The 13,797-nt window shown below is 54.8% G+C and overlaps 1 protein-coding gene across 5 annotated transcripts in view; it reads right to left on the bottom strand.

Annotated features, from left to right (window-relative positions):
* Positions 1 to 8,083, bottom strand: part of Mlph (melanophilin) — a 49,060-nt gene extending 40,977 nt beyond the window's left edge. For 4 of the 5 annotated variants that reach the window (XM_046456972.2, XM_046456970.2, XM_046456971.2 and 1 more), the window contains exons 1-2: positions 7,935 to 8,083; positions 1,364 to 1,497 (exon numbers count right to left, since the gene is read on the bottom strand). In XM_046456972.2, the coding sequence (XP_046312928.1) occupies positions 1,364 to 1,473 (110 nt within the window). In that variant the 5' untranslated portion in view covers positions 1,474 to 1,497; positions 7,935 to 8,083. Of the gene's footprint in view, positions 1 to 1,363; positions 1,498 to 5,329; positions 7,913 to 7,934 lie in introns of those variants that run through there. The other variant, XM_046456968.2, reaches the window with a different exon arrangement.
* Between the last annotated feature and the right edge of the window lie 5,714 nt (positions 8,084 to 13,797).

The raw sequence follows: 13,797 nt of genomic DNA on the forward strand, positions 1-13,797 counted from the left end.
CTGTGGACAGTGGGCCAGCAGAGGCTGGAGGGAGGAGGCAAAAGGGCAGGCCCCCAAGACCCAGTTCTGCCCTTGGAGAGAGGGCAGGGCCTGCAGCTCTGGGTCTCTTGGCTGCTGGAGAAGTGGGGTCAGGCCTGCAGCGCACCAGGCTTGGGCTGGCCCGTGGCTGCACAGCAGGATGGGCCCTCCCCAGAGGCCAGCCCTGGGAGCTGGACAACTATGCAAACCCAGAGAGGACAAGCAGCCCAGGGCGGAAGGGGAGCAGGATCGCTCTGAGGGGCGGCACTGACCAGGTCCCTTCCCCATGAAGGCCTGCGTGGGTGGGGCTAAGCTCTGATGTCTTCCTTTGGTGATTTGGGACCAGATTCCCCTCCTGGCAGCTCCTTCCCAGTCTGTCTGTTAGCTGTGTGCTCAAGTCAAGTGCCCTGGCCTCACTCCCTCTGAATCCCTCCTGGTGGCTTCCTGCAGCACTCCTCCCCCACCCCAGCTTTCAGTACTGAAGTAGGTTGAGCAGTGGCCCCCACCAAAGCATCCACATCTGAGTCCCCAGAAGCTGCAGGTGCCATTCTGCAAGGTGACAGGGACTCTGCAGGTGTGATTAAATTAAGGATCTTGAGATATGAAGATTTTCTTGGATATCTGCATGGGAATCCCTAAGTGGGAATCACATATGTCCTTAGAGGAAAGAGGGAGGAGAGAGGGAGGGCAGGTGGGGAGGGAGAGAGAGAGAGAAAGGAAAGAAAGAGGGGGGGAGAGAACAGTGGAGGTGGGCGAGGGCATGCCATGCTGGAGGACTTGGAGAGGAGGAAGGGCAGTCAGTCAAGGAATCCAGGCCCTTCCGGACCCTGGAACAGGCCGGGAAGTGGCTTTTCAGACAGAACCACTTCTGTGGACATCCTGCTTTTAGGCTTCTGACCTCCAGAAAATACTGAGTCCTTCTCTGGCAGCCCCAGGGAGCGATGGCGCCATCTGCATGGTAGAGCTCTCCAGCTCCCCAGGGTGTGCGCCCAGTCGCCCGCCCACTCCTCCACTTGGTACCCGGTAGGCACCTGACTCCAGCTCCCCGAAAGCACTTCCTGGTTTTCCAGAACCTGCTTCATCCGAGCCCTCCCAGCTGAGTCGGCCTCAGCTCTGTGCCCTCAGGGAAGCCCGCACCACCTGGGAGCTGCCCTTGACTCCTCCCTGAGGAGACCGAAAAGCCAGATGCCTGAGGCCCCAAAGTAAAGCCATTTCCCACATCACAGCTTCCTGTGCAATGCACCTCACCCTGCACCTCTGCCTTGCACCCACCCAGGAGTGGCCAAGTGACAGCACTCAGGGACGACAGAGGACCAGGGCTCGTGGCCCAGACACCGACACTCACTCTAGTCTCTCGTCTTCTCTCCTCCGGAGGTCGAAGTCCCGCTGCACCACCTCCCAGATGTGCTCCGCCTCTTCATCCGTGAGCTTGGAAAGGTCCAGCTTTCTCCCCATCTCTGCCTCTTGTCTGAGTCACACCTGGAATGTCACAGGGTCACAACTGGTCAGCCCCAGGAAGCCTACAGATACCAACCGAGTCCTAGAGTAAGAGGAGGGACAGCAATGATTCCTCTGAGTGTCTCGCAGTTTCCTGCCTGGAAATCGGTGTCATCTAATAAATCCTGCACAGTTTACCAAATCTAAAGGAGCCCCTGTTTACAGTTTCCACACGGGACACATGCAGAGCCACTGATATTCTCTTCCCACAGGGAGACAAACATCATGCTTCTCCATCCTGGGGCGCGGCTCCCTTGCTGGGTGAGGGCTTTGCCATGCCGCCCCCAGGCTTCCCAGGGAGAGAGTCCCTTCTCCACATCCTCCCGGGCTCTGGGGGTGGGGGCTGATGGCCAGGCAGGAAGCATAAGGAGATACACATCATCTGTGAGGGTCGCTGTCCTCTGACGTGGGGGGTTCTATGGCTGGATTAGAGGTTGCTTAGACTGTGAGCCCTGGACCCCATCAGTCCATCCTAGTCTGAATGGACTGACTGGGTGGTTAGCTGTGGGTGTGGCTGGAGGAGGTGGGTCTGTGGGGGCTGCCCTGCAAGTGGGCACCTTCCCTGCAGCCCGTCCCCTCTCCGTTTCCTGTCTGAGCTGAGCAGCTTCCCCCCAGGGGGCCCTTCTGCCAGGACCTGCTGCCCCGCCTCAGGCCCAGAGCAGTGGGGTGGCTGTCTGTGGTCCCAACTGTCCCAATGCACTCTCCCTCCTCTAAGCTATTCTAGTCAGTGTTTGGATCCCAGTGACAGAGCTGAGGAAAGCTTGTTCCCCAAGGTTTGTCACGTGGTAGGGAGGTTCCTGGGGTCACACAGCATGATGCCCGCATGAGTGCATTGTGCTGGAGTTGGGGACATTCGACAGGCACTCCGTGGTGAGGCAGAAGTGACTCCGGTAAGGGAGAGGCAGACACCTGGGCAGGTGGCCAGGGCAGCCAGCGTTGCCTGCTGACAGAGGTCAGCTGAGGGAGGCTGGCCCACAGGAACTCTGGGCCCTGGTGTTCGTGAGGATTACCTACACGTACCCATGGCCAGCTGCTGCCCTCAGGGGCCTGATAACCCAGTCCCCCTCACTGTGCTGGGGCTCTGTGTCTAGATGACCCACAAACTGGAAAGTCAAACTTGAGACTTTGAAATTTGCCACACCTGATCCCCATCAATGTCAAAAAGACACAGAAAAGAAAATACAAATGTCAGAAACCAAGATAAGCAGAACATTAGAGACTCGTTTGCAATTCAAAGTGTGGTCAGCAGCCTGCAGCATCCCCTGGGAGCGTGTTAGGAATGCAGGTTTCGGGGCCCACCCAGCCAGACTGGCTCAGATTCTGTATTTTGACAAGGTCCCTGGGCAGTTTGCACAATAGAGCTGGCCAGTGCTGCTGGTTCTCAGGCCCCTCCGGGTGGCAAAGCTCCAGGGGAGACCCATGCACTCAAGCCACAGAGGACCTTGGTCTGTGGACTAAGGGGTGGGCCATGGGCACGGGGCAGGCCAGGGGTGGCAGTAGTGGTGGCTGAGCAGAGGACAGTGCTCTGCTGGCTTTTCAGACAACACTGCTACTGGGTATAACACTGGAGGCGTCACTGTGGAGGGAGGAGGGAGGACCCTCCTGGGGACACTGCAAAGCTCCTCCTACTCCCCTTCAGAGGCTTCCCAGCCATCTCCACTCCTTCACTGTCCCCTGCCCCATGCACCCTGTCTCTCCTAACAGTGGTGCCAGACAAGTTACTGTTAAGCTCGGTGGGGACAGTGTCTGTCTGTGCTGGGCACTCAGTGGGTGCTTTCCATGCCCCCAGCACAGAACTCCGCTGCAGACTTGCAGGGGAGCCCTGCGACCTGAGGTTCTGCTGTGACCATCAGACCAACTGGGCTCCAGGCTTTGGGAGTCCCAGGGAAGGTCACGTTAGGATGACCCCAAAGGCCTGTTGTGGATGACCAGAGGCCAGAAACCCAGCATGTGACTCAGCAAGCCTTTCTTGAGGACTTAAACCCATTTCCTTGGGACATCTGAGAAGGCGCATAGTCAGTGCCCTTCCAGCGGGAGCTGGGGACCCACAGAGACCAGCTCTTGCTTTGAATCTCGCCCAGCATCCGGCTCCAGCGCCACCGCGCGTGCCAAAAGTTCTGAGAAAACCTTAAAAGCATTTGCCTCGCGCCAGAAATGTACTTGGATTTGGTCACACAAGAGGTCAATCATGAAAAGCGACATTGTCTAGCATATATTATTTAAAATGAAAATTTTCAGAGGTCCATGGCTGCCAACCAAAATATTTTAGAAAAAAATGTGTCTTAAAACTGGTGGAAAATAATTTCTTAAAATTGTTGCCACCACACCACAAGGTTTCTAAGCTCCATGCCGACTGTGAGAAACTCACCGTGGGCGGGGGCAAACTTCACATTGCCAGTTGAACTCAGATTCTAGACAGAAAAGTGCACAGTGGAAAGCCAGCATTCCTGATGCTCCCAGAACACATGGTGTCTGGCTTCTAGAAGTGAACAAATAGTTCTTATCTGATGCATGACTGGGGCTTATTCATTTTTGGGAAAAAAAAAAGTATCATAAGGAGAGCATTCATTGAAATTCTATTTTCAGAACGGATGAGCAGCGTGACCCTCAGATGAGGAGTCCTTATTCTCTCTCCTCCTAAAGCAGAAGTCAAAATTCCAGGCCTTGATATAAGAAGCTTATGTCCTTAGGTGTGAGGAAGGAAAGAAAAGAAAAAACAGAAAGTGCATGTTTCTTGTCCTGCAAACTTGCCTTTTTCAGAGGGAGGCCAAGGTCACAGCTCCTCAGAACTGACCCCCAGGGCTGCCCACTGCACACTGAGGAGGTCCGTCCTCTCTGTCCCCGTGGAGCCTGTTTCTTTTCATCTGATGCCTGTTCCTCATAGGATGACCCCAAAGGCCTGTTGTGGATGACCAGAGGCCAGAAACCCAGCGTACGACCTCAGCAAGTCTTTCTTGAGGACTTAAACCCATTTCTCAGCCAAATAACAAAGACCAATGAAGTCGAAGTCAGGAACTGCGTAAGAGGGCTCAGGGAGCCTTCGGGCTAGGGAGGGACTGGACACCTGTGTTGAGTGGTCCCTGCCAGAATGGGGCAGGGGAAGGGTCCAGGCTGGTGCTAGGACATCAGAATTGGCCTAGAGCAAGGCTGGGGGCAGCAGCATGTTGGAACGTGGGTGTGAACCAGCGTGGGGGGGGGGGCAACAGCCTCTATGACTGGAGGCTCCAGCAGTGGCCCTGAGTTCAAGGACACATACACACTGTGCTGTTTATATCACACCTGTGCGATTTCCATTCAGAATTTGAAAAGTACACACCCCACATAGCTAAGCCAAGAGCAGTGTGTTGGCGCCTCTCAGGCAGGGAGTCCCCTGGAAAGTTTTGCTCTAGTGCTAATTCTTAGCTCCGGCCTTGTGCCCTCGTGAGGGGGGGGGGTGCAGGCCGGGAGGCCAGGGAGCCTCTGCAAGCTTCTCTGATGGCTGTGCCTGCTACAGGGGCCCTGCTTGTTCAAGCACAGTTCCTGGACAGAGAGTGGTTGAGAGCCAGTGTTCCCAGCAGGGTGGAACTTTATCCACCAAGTCCTCCCCTTGATGAACTGGGGCCATGCAGCAGCTGGACACTTTAAAAAGTCAATCTCTGGAGAGCAATCTAAAATCAGATGGACAATAGGTTCGACCGTAGCATTTAAAATGCACAACCAAGTCGGTGGCATTTGGGGGACATATTGCAAGCCCCCTCTGCCTGTCCCAGGCCAGCTCAGGTTGAGGTCACTTGAGTGTGGTAGGGGCATCCCCCACCCCCACAGTCAGACTTACCCACAGCCTTCAGCAGGTTGTGCTCCCCTGTGGCCCCCAAGGCCTGGGTCTGTATCCACCACCCGATCACCCACAACTGTCAAGGGGCACGGGCGGCCGGGGAGGTGCTAGGCCTGTGTGGTGCAGAGCTGCTCTGAGCTGCCCTGCAGGGAGGGCTGATGGGCGTGTGCTGGCGCAGCGGGGACGCCGCCGGGCTGTTTCGTTCTGCTTCTGTGCAGATAACCCCTAGTCACGAGGTTCCTGAACCAAGACACTTTTAATGTGTTTGTGCTGCACTGCTCAGAGTTAATCCTATTTCAAATCTTGGAGACGTCCGTCTTCTCCAATGGTTTAGTGGTCAGAGTGCAGAAGAGGGAGGTGACCTGGAGACAGACCAGCAGGAAGGAGAGAGCGGAGCTGGAACGCACAGCCTGGACTCAGATCACTGAATGTCAAGGGCTTGTCATGTCCATCCACTAAAGGCTTCAATTCATATTTTGGTCGAATCGAAGGGAAATCTCTAATGGTGTTTCTCCTAGCAAAGACCTGGCTTAGTCAACTCTGGGGCTTGTCGCCTCCAGGAACTGGAGGACACTGACTTTGAGTGGGCACCCACCCAAGCAAACAGAAACTGGAAAGTCAAAGTCCCTCATTAAATGCCGGGCTAACAATAGCAGGGCACTTGACAGCCAGTGGCAAGGTGTGTTGTGTGGCTGTGTTCCTGCTGACATGGGTGTGGGCAGAGGTGCCATCTGTGGTGCCCTCTGCCTTCAGCCTTTGTAGCTCTCCCAAATTATGTCCTCACAGCTGGCCTCTGGGGTCACTTCTGTGGGCAGGGCCTGATGCCCACTGCTAGAATGGAAGCCCAGCCTTCCTCAGCAGCAAAACGAGCACGTTTCCACCCAGAGGGCTGCTCCCTGCCCTGCAGGGCACCAGGCACCAACACAAGGCTCTGGAATGGCTCATGCAGGTGGCTGTCCTGCAGCTCAGCTGCCCACCCACCCTGTCCATTCTCTCTGTTCCCCAGCTCTCTGAGAGTTTCTCACTTGTCCACAGACACAGGTTCTGCACCTCTAAAGCCTTCGCTCCCATCTCTGCAGCGAGTCCAGACCCAGGAACAGCCGCAGAGGGCTGGCAGCTGGGCTCTGGTCCCGCTCAGGCACAGCCTTCCCTGCCACTGGGGACAGATTCCTTCTCCTTCCAGGGTTTCAGTTTTCTCAACTGTTCTGTGGACAATGGTCAGGCTCCATGACCTCTCTGGCCCTCTAGCCCAGTGTGCTGCTAGGATGTCAAAATTAAGAGAAACCATGATGGGGTGGGGGCAGTGGGAGGGTAGGTGGGCTCTTCTTCAGAAGTCAGCCATCCCTGAAGGCTCCCCAGGGCACATCTGGGCCACCCCTGCGTCATCCTTGAAGGGCACCAAGGTCACTTTCCCATTAGCCTACAGCTCCTGGACCTCTTCACCACCCCCATCCCACTAGGCACACACTTGGCTGCTTTTAAGTTTTCAGTCACTAATGCCTTAATACAGCCATGGACTCCCTGTGGGTGTGCCTGGCACTGGCCCCAGGTCCTGAGGGGCACCTGCCATTGTCTCATTGTTTGGATGGACACCGAGGCTGGGCAAGGTTGGCCACATATGCCTCCTGGATAGGTCCCGAGGAGCCTGGAGACATGGCCAGGGTCAGGGCTCTTGTCCAGGAAAGGCTTGGCTTTGCTGAGGTCCCATGACCCCATGGAGGGATGGGCACCCCGGCAGTGATGGGCCCTCAGAACTGAGAGGCCAGCATGACTGCCCAGCTGCCTGTGGTCCGCAGCTCTGGGCGGTGCCAGCCTCTGCACCTACTGTGCCAGTGGGGGTCTTGACCCCCATTACCATTCCCACCCCTCCAAAGGAAATCTGTGAGAGATAACAATCACTTCCCAAGAAAAGCAGCATGGGCAAAGGCGCCCAGGTGTCAGGAGAAAGAGAAGGGGGTTCAGTTCTCACTTAAGGTCTGCAGAAATGGTGCCAGTGAAATCTCTGGGGTTTGCAAGTGACATTCTGATCCCGAGGGTCTTGGGGCCAGTGGGGATAATGCCCGCAGTGCTCACTGCCCACAGATCCTCTTCATCTCTCCACAACGAGGGGTAAGAGAGGCCAGGGAGCCTGTCAGCCGGCAAAAGATGATTCCGTAATCCTGCGGCTCTCAGAGTCCAGAAGAGGGCCAGAAGGCCTCCTCCCATGCCAGGGTCCTTGGCCTTCCTTCCCCAAACTGAGCTGGGCAGCCCAAAAGGAAGTCTGTCCCCAGGTGGCCCTGGACCTTGGGTGATCAGCTTGAGTCTCTTGGGGGACAGCAGCCTTAGCCAGCCTGCACTGCACTGCAAGGGTTAAAACCAACTGTTTTTTCTCCCCAAAATGGGCTTCCCCAGAGGTTCAGGTCAGTCTGATCAAGGAATCCCGGAGAAGCCTGGGGTCTGGGTTCGCTGGCTGGGCTGGCGCTCTTCAGGGGTTTGGGCCAGGGCCTGGAGGGAAGCGGTGGGGTGTATTCACGCTGTGGTGCCGCAGGCTCCTGACTCTCCCTAAGCCTGGGCTCCCTGTCCTGGAGCCCACCAGGTCCAACTTTCCCTCTCTCGGTGCACTCACCAGCCTCTTTCCCCGGGACGCTCGGCCAGGTCCTTGGAGCTGCTCCTCCGAATCCTGAGAGTGAGGATGAGGATCCCTCAGCCAGGATGTCGGCCAGGCGCACCCAGCAGGGTGCAGGGGGCCAGGCTGCCGCTGCGCTCCTGACCTGCCCCGGTGCCGCCCGCCTAGGTCACGTGCTGCGCGCCCCGCCCCGCCCCGCCCCGCTCCCGGATCTCTGGGCACCTGGGGCGCCGGCTAAGACCCAGCGGAGCTCCTGACAAGCTAGTTTTGGGGGGAAAAACGATGACAGGGAGACGAAGAGGTAGCCACACCTGCGAGTGGCGCACAATTGTGACAACATTGCCTGGGTGCTGGCACCAGCTTGCTGAGTACCCGGGGAGTGCGTGGTACCTCCTTGAATTAACTCCCTTTCTAACGCTGCAGGGAGAAAGGCTCAGAAAAGCGCCTTACCCAGACCCACCAATTAGTAAGTGGCATCTTGCACTTGAAGGTTTCCTGCCACAGACCCGGCCCCAACTGCGGGGGCCAGTAGGCCTGTCCCAGCCCAGTCAAGATCCGGAGAGGACTGAGGGAGTCGGGATGTCCTGGAGCTGGCCCCGAAAACACTGCTCTGGACTCTAGGGTCAGCGATTGGATGCTCAGGGGCACTTCAAACCCAGTCGGTCCCTAGCCAAATTGGCATCTCCAGCCCAGTTGGCCAGCTTATCCTCCTGAACTGCCGTGGACTTTAGGGGAGTTTCACCCTCTTCCTCCAGGTCTGGGCGTCAGAGAATCCTAACCTCCCTCCCTCACTTGTCCTTTAAAAATGATCTTTCCCTAGGAACTGCTTTGGCAACTCAGTTTCCACATCTGCAAAATAGGATGGAATATAAATAAATGGACAGGTTCTGGGTGAGGGAATTACTGTCTCCACTTAGCAGAGCGGGAACCAGCCTCAGGGAGCCTCTGATAGCACTGGACAAACCCAAAGCTTTCAGAAGCCACCAAGCCCTTCCAGTTAGAGCATCAGTTGCCTGCTGAGCCCGCCACCCTGGAGGTGAACTGGTCACTTCAGGCCCTGGGAGGTGAGGACAGGACACTCCCTGCCACCACCCACCCAGCTGTGTGAACCCGTAAACAGGTGGAACATGCTTAAATCGCCATGCCACAGCCCAAGGGGATCCGGTTTTCACTTCCTTACCCTATACTACTATTGGTTGTAAAATTAACCCTTAAAAGTTGGTATTGAAAATGTAAGTTTCTTAAGGGCAATTTTTTTTTAATACTGTAGTGCCCATTCATTTGAACTATTTACACCTATCTCGATCTAGATCCAATTCACCTTTCTAACAATTGCAGAGAAGCCATTGCATGGGTTGCCATGATTACTTACCAGTCTTCTATTGGTTTTCATTTTTTTTGTTCTTTTAAAATAATTCTGCCACAAATATCACTACAGGCAATTCTGAGTATCATGAACACATAGATATTGATGGTGTAGACATAGTGTACAGATACAGACGTCATTGTTCATGCACGCATCTATCATTATAAAATCCTAAAATTGGAATTGCTGAGTTGAAGGTCGTATGTGATTTTTAAGGGCAATTCTAAAATTGAATTGTTGAAGCAATATCCCTGCTGTCGGACCACCTGTTTGTCTCGGTCTTGCAGAGCCTCGCCCTCAGTTCCATGTCTGTGTGGTTCTCTGGTTAACACCTGCAGTTCTCTGCTCTGGGGTCAGGGTGGCAGGGGCTGTGATATTGTCCTGGCTGTCCCTCTGCGCAGTGCTTGAGGCATAGTGCAAGTACCAGTAAATATTTGCTTAAAACACGTTGTTCGGTAATCGTGATCACATGGTAGTGTATTTTGATATTGCTGCTCATTCTGACTTTGCCTGATGGTCATTTTCCAAACAGAACTCTGCCCTTCCCCACCCAGGTGGACTGAGCTCACAGCACTTTCCTGGTTCCGTGGGGAAGGGACTGGGGGGGAAGGTGGGACTCAGGGAGGAAGGGCTGAGACCTGAGCCGTCTGCACAGCCATCATTTTTTCTTTGCTCTTATGGTTTGTTGGCACTGTGTTTTAAGACAGCGACCCCAACTCAGCTCAGCCTCTTGCTCTTCCTTGGGTTGATCCAAGACCATCTCTCTCGCCGTCCAGGAGGGGTGTGCTGGCGCCAGGACACTCCCCCTTCTGCTTGAAGCTTTGCTGAATTTTATTTCAAATGTCTGTGCCCTGATGTTCCCGTGGCAGAACACCTACTTGTCTCTTTGGTTGAATACACAGGGAGATGCCTTCTACAATGGGTTGGGAGGACCCCCGGTCACCCAGGGTCACCAGAGAAGGTGAAGCCCTTCTGAAACCATCAGGACACGCAGGCTTGTGGCCTGTGTGAGACATGGCCAGTGAGCAGGGCGCCCTCTGAAATGGTTTAATTAACTTAATTAGAAATCAAGGGCTCAGGAATGGGGCGGACATTACAGATTCGTGCTGCGGTCCAGGAGGCCTGCCTCCAGAAATCTCAGTTGCGTGTCCATACAGGAGAAGAGCAGGGGATGGGTCCTCAGGGAAGACCTACTGTGTGCTGAGCAAGTGCTGTGTGAGTGTGAGGGCCTGATTTCATGGTATCAGCAGGCTGGGGGCCCGAGCTACACGGTCACAATCAGCTGGTGCTTACCCTCTGTGGATGGGCTGGGTTGGGGCTTTCAGGAAGCTGAAGCGCACAGCTGAGCTCCAACTCACACGCAGGGCTGAGCCTCTGGGCCTGGACCTCCACTATGCCCCAGGCCTCGCACTGGTGACCAGCTCTGGGTGCCAGGTCAGTCAGGGGCACAGAAGCTGTTGCAGGCAGACCTGGAAACACACAGGCAGAGCCCGCCAGTGGTTCTCTGCCAGTCAGCCTCAGTGTGTGCTGCCCTGTGGCAAGTGGCCGGCAGCTTCCTACCCCAAGTCCCAATGGATAGTGTAGGCATTACGGGAACAATTCTTTCCACCCCTCCACTTCCATAATTCACAGAAATGACCTAATTTCAATTTCAACGGTGTAAATTGCACTTCATATTTCACATTAATGTCTTGTTTGAACTTTCCAGAATGTTTGCAGTTTGATAATGACTCTCCCCACAGTGAAATATGTCACAAGACTCTCTCAGCTCAGTCTGATGCCAGCACAGGGCGTGGTGGTCAGCATCAACTGGAGCCCAACCCAGAAGCAGGAGCGAGATTCCAGCAGCACCTCACCCTGCCCACCCCTCACCAGGGCCAGATCCCAAGGCACCTTACCAACCCAGAGACACAGCTGTGGCCCCCTGCCCGGACCCCGACCCCTCGCTCAAGCTGGCCCTTCAGGGTCAGTTCCCTCCCCGTCACCACCACTGAAGCCCAAACCCAATCAACTTCCTGGGCCACCATCTGCAGTTGCCTGACCCCACAAACCCAATCCAGTCTGATTGCTTCCTGGAACACAGTATGTGCCTCCATACTGAGTGGAAAGTTACTTTTCTCCTCCAGCCTTCCAAAGTTAACCTTTAAAATTGGCTAAAACCCTATCTGCAATTCATTATCAAACTGCAAATTGTATTTCAGGGCTTTGGAAACACTTGATTACAATTTTAAAAATTTAAAATCACTCACTCACATAACAAGAACTTCACACAGGCGTGGGAAGAGGGATGAGGGGCTCAGGCAGGTCTATCTCCTCAGTGTGGGCCACAAGCCAGGAGGCCTCCAGAATAGTGATTAAGACATCCTCATCTCTTGCCAGGAGTGGCGGCATACGCCTGTAATCCTGTGGCTCAGGAGGCTGAGGCAGGAGGATTGTAAGTTAAAAGTCAGCCTCAGCAACTTAGTAGGGCCCTGTCTCAAAATAAAATATAAGAAGGTCTGAGAATGTGGTGTGGTGGGCAAGTACCCCTGGGTTCAATCCCCAGTACGGGGGAAAAAGAAATCCTCATCTCCTGACCCCTGGGGAACAGACTGTGTGGAGCACCAGACCCCAAATATCACTCCAAAAAGTGGCATCTCCAGATGACACACAGCCTACCCAGTCAAATTTGAATTTCAGATAAATAATGAACATCACAATAAATATTGCATGGGCATACTTGTGCTAAAATATTATTTGTCTGTCTGAAATTCAAGTTTAACTGTTCCACTGTTACAAGGGACACCCTGAGCAGGGTTCTCTGCTAAACTCGGCCTCCACAGGGGGTATGTCTTCTGACCTGGGTTGGGGATATTTGGGCAGATGGTTTAAGCCTGAATGTCTCCGGCCTCTGGGGCGTGGAGAAGCAGCCCTTCCCTTTGTCAGAGATGCTCCGGTGGATTCTTACCGCACGTTGCCTGCTTTACTTAAGGTCCACCCCATCTCCTCTCCTTTCTGTGAGGCCGATTTCTAGGGCCAGGTCCCAGCCTAGACCAAGAGGGAAAATAAAGTTCCTGCTCTGGAAATACATGGCCTCTCATGGACCTACCCTTAGTTGGAGCTCACATTTGTCACCAAGCATCAGGGGGAAATGTGGGGGACGGGGCTTGAACTAACTGAACTGAATTTGCGGATCTGGGACAATGCTCTCACCTCTCAGGATCTGACTTCCTGACAAGGACACTGGGGAGCCACGTGCACTGTGGAGACGGCTCTGCACAGCCGGTGGGGTGAGCCAGGGGGAGATGCTGCCCCTGCCTCTGCAGAGGATCATGAGAGCCAGGAAGACCCCGTGAGGCGGAGTGTGAGAGGCGGTTGTACGTGGGATGGGAGCCTCTACCACTTGACTGTGCTGCCGGCCAGGCCCAGAGGATGCTCTTCACCAAGGCAACAAGGGACGCGCCAACAGGGGGTGTGGGGTGCTGGCTGTCCTCTGTAGTGACGTTGAGGTAGGAGACTGTGCCATGGTCCTGCACTCCCCAGGGCCCGAGGAGATGTCAGGACTCCGACCAGCAGAGCTCAGGTAGTGACGCTTGGCTGTCAGGGGCAGGATGCACAAAACCTTCATACTGGACAATACCCAGAAAGGCAACCAGGATCCCTTTGCCACCGTGTCTGTGGAGATGGCTAATAGAACCTGGGCTTCCTCGGGACTCAGAAGATCAGCAGTGAACTAGGGGACTTCGTAATGGGTGTGTGCAAATAATTGAAGACTCTGACCTCAGATGCCACAATGGAAACTCACAAGGCCTCACCCAGTTTTCAGGCCCACCGGAACCCACCTCCCTCTGAGGAAGGACCCTGTCATCTCCCACAATTTACACTATAAATACTCTACATTCCTTTCCCCAAAGGTACCTATGACCACTGCTATGGTTGGACGTGAGGTGACCCCCAGAATCTCACATGCGAGAGAGTGCAAGAAGGCTGGGAGGAGAAACGATTGGGTCACAGCCTTCACCCAATCAGCGACTTACTCCCTGATGGGATTAACTGAGTGGTAGCTGGAGTCCGTGGGGCGGCTGGAGGAGGTGGGCATTGGGGGTGTGGCTATGGGTATATATTTTGTATCTGGAGAGTGGAGTCTCTCTGCTCTCTGATCACCGTGTGAGAGGCTTCCCTCCACCACACTCTTCCACACCACCTGAGCCCCCAGGGTGGAGCCAACATTCTATGGACTAAGACCTCTGAAACCAGGTGCCCTAAATAGTCCTTCAGTCCTCTACGGTTGTTCTGGTTGGATCTTTTCGTCACAGCATCAGAAAAGCCAACCAAAACAGCTACTTATTATCCTTGGGGGAAAGGGAATGAACTTTGGAGAGTTCCTGGGTGGAGATTCTGGGCTGACACCCACCCGGGGAGGCACCACACCGTCACCAGGAGAGAGGGTCTGAAAAGGGTTTTCCACGGAAGGGACAGTGGTACATCTTCTCCCTGTGATCCCGGTGGTGCCCTCTC

Source organism: Marmota monax, unplaced genomic scaffold (assembly GCF_021218885.2).
Source record: "Marmota monax isolate L192 unplaced genomic scaffold, Marmota_monax_Labrador192_F-V1.1 WCK01_AAM20220418_F8-fsc00230, whole genome shotgun sequence".
Classification (NCBI taxonomy): Eukaryota; Metazoa; Chordata; class Mammalia; order Rodentia; family Sciuridae; genus Marmota; species Marmota monax.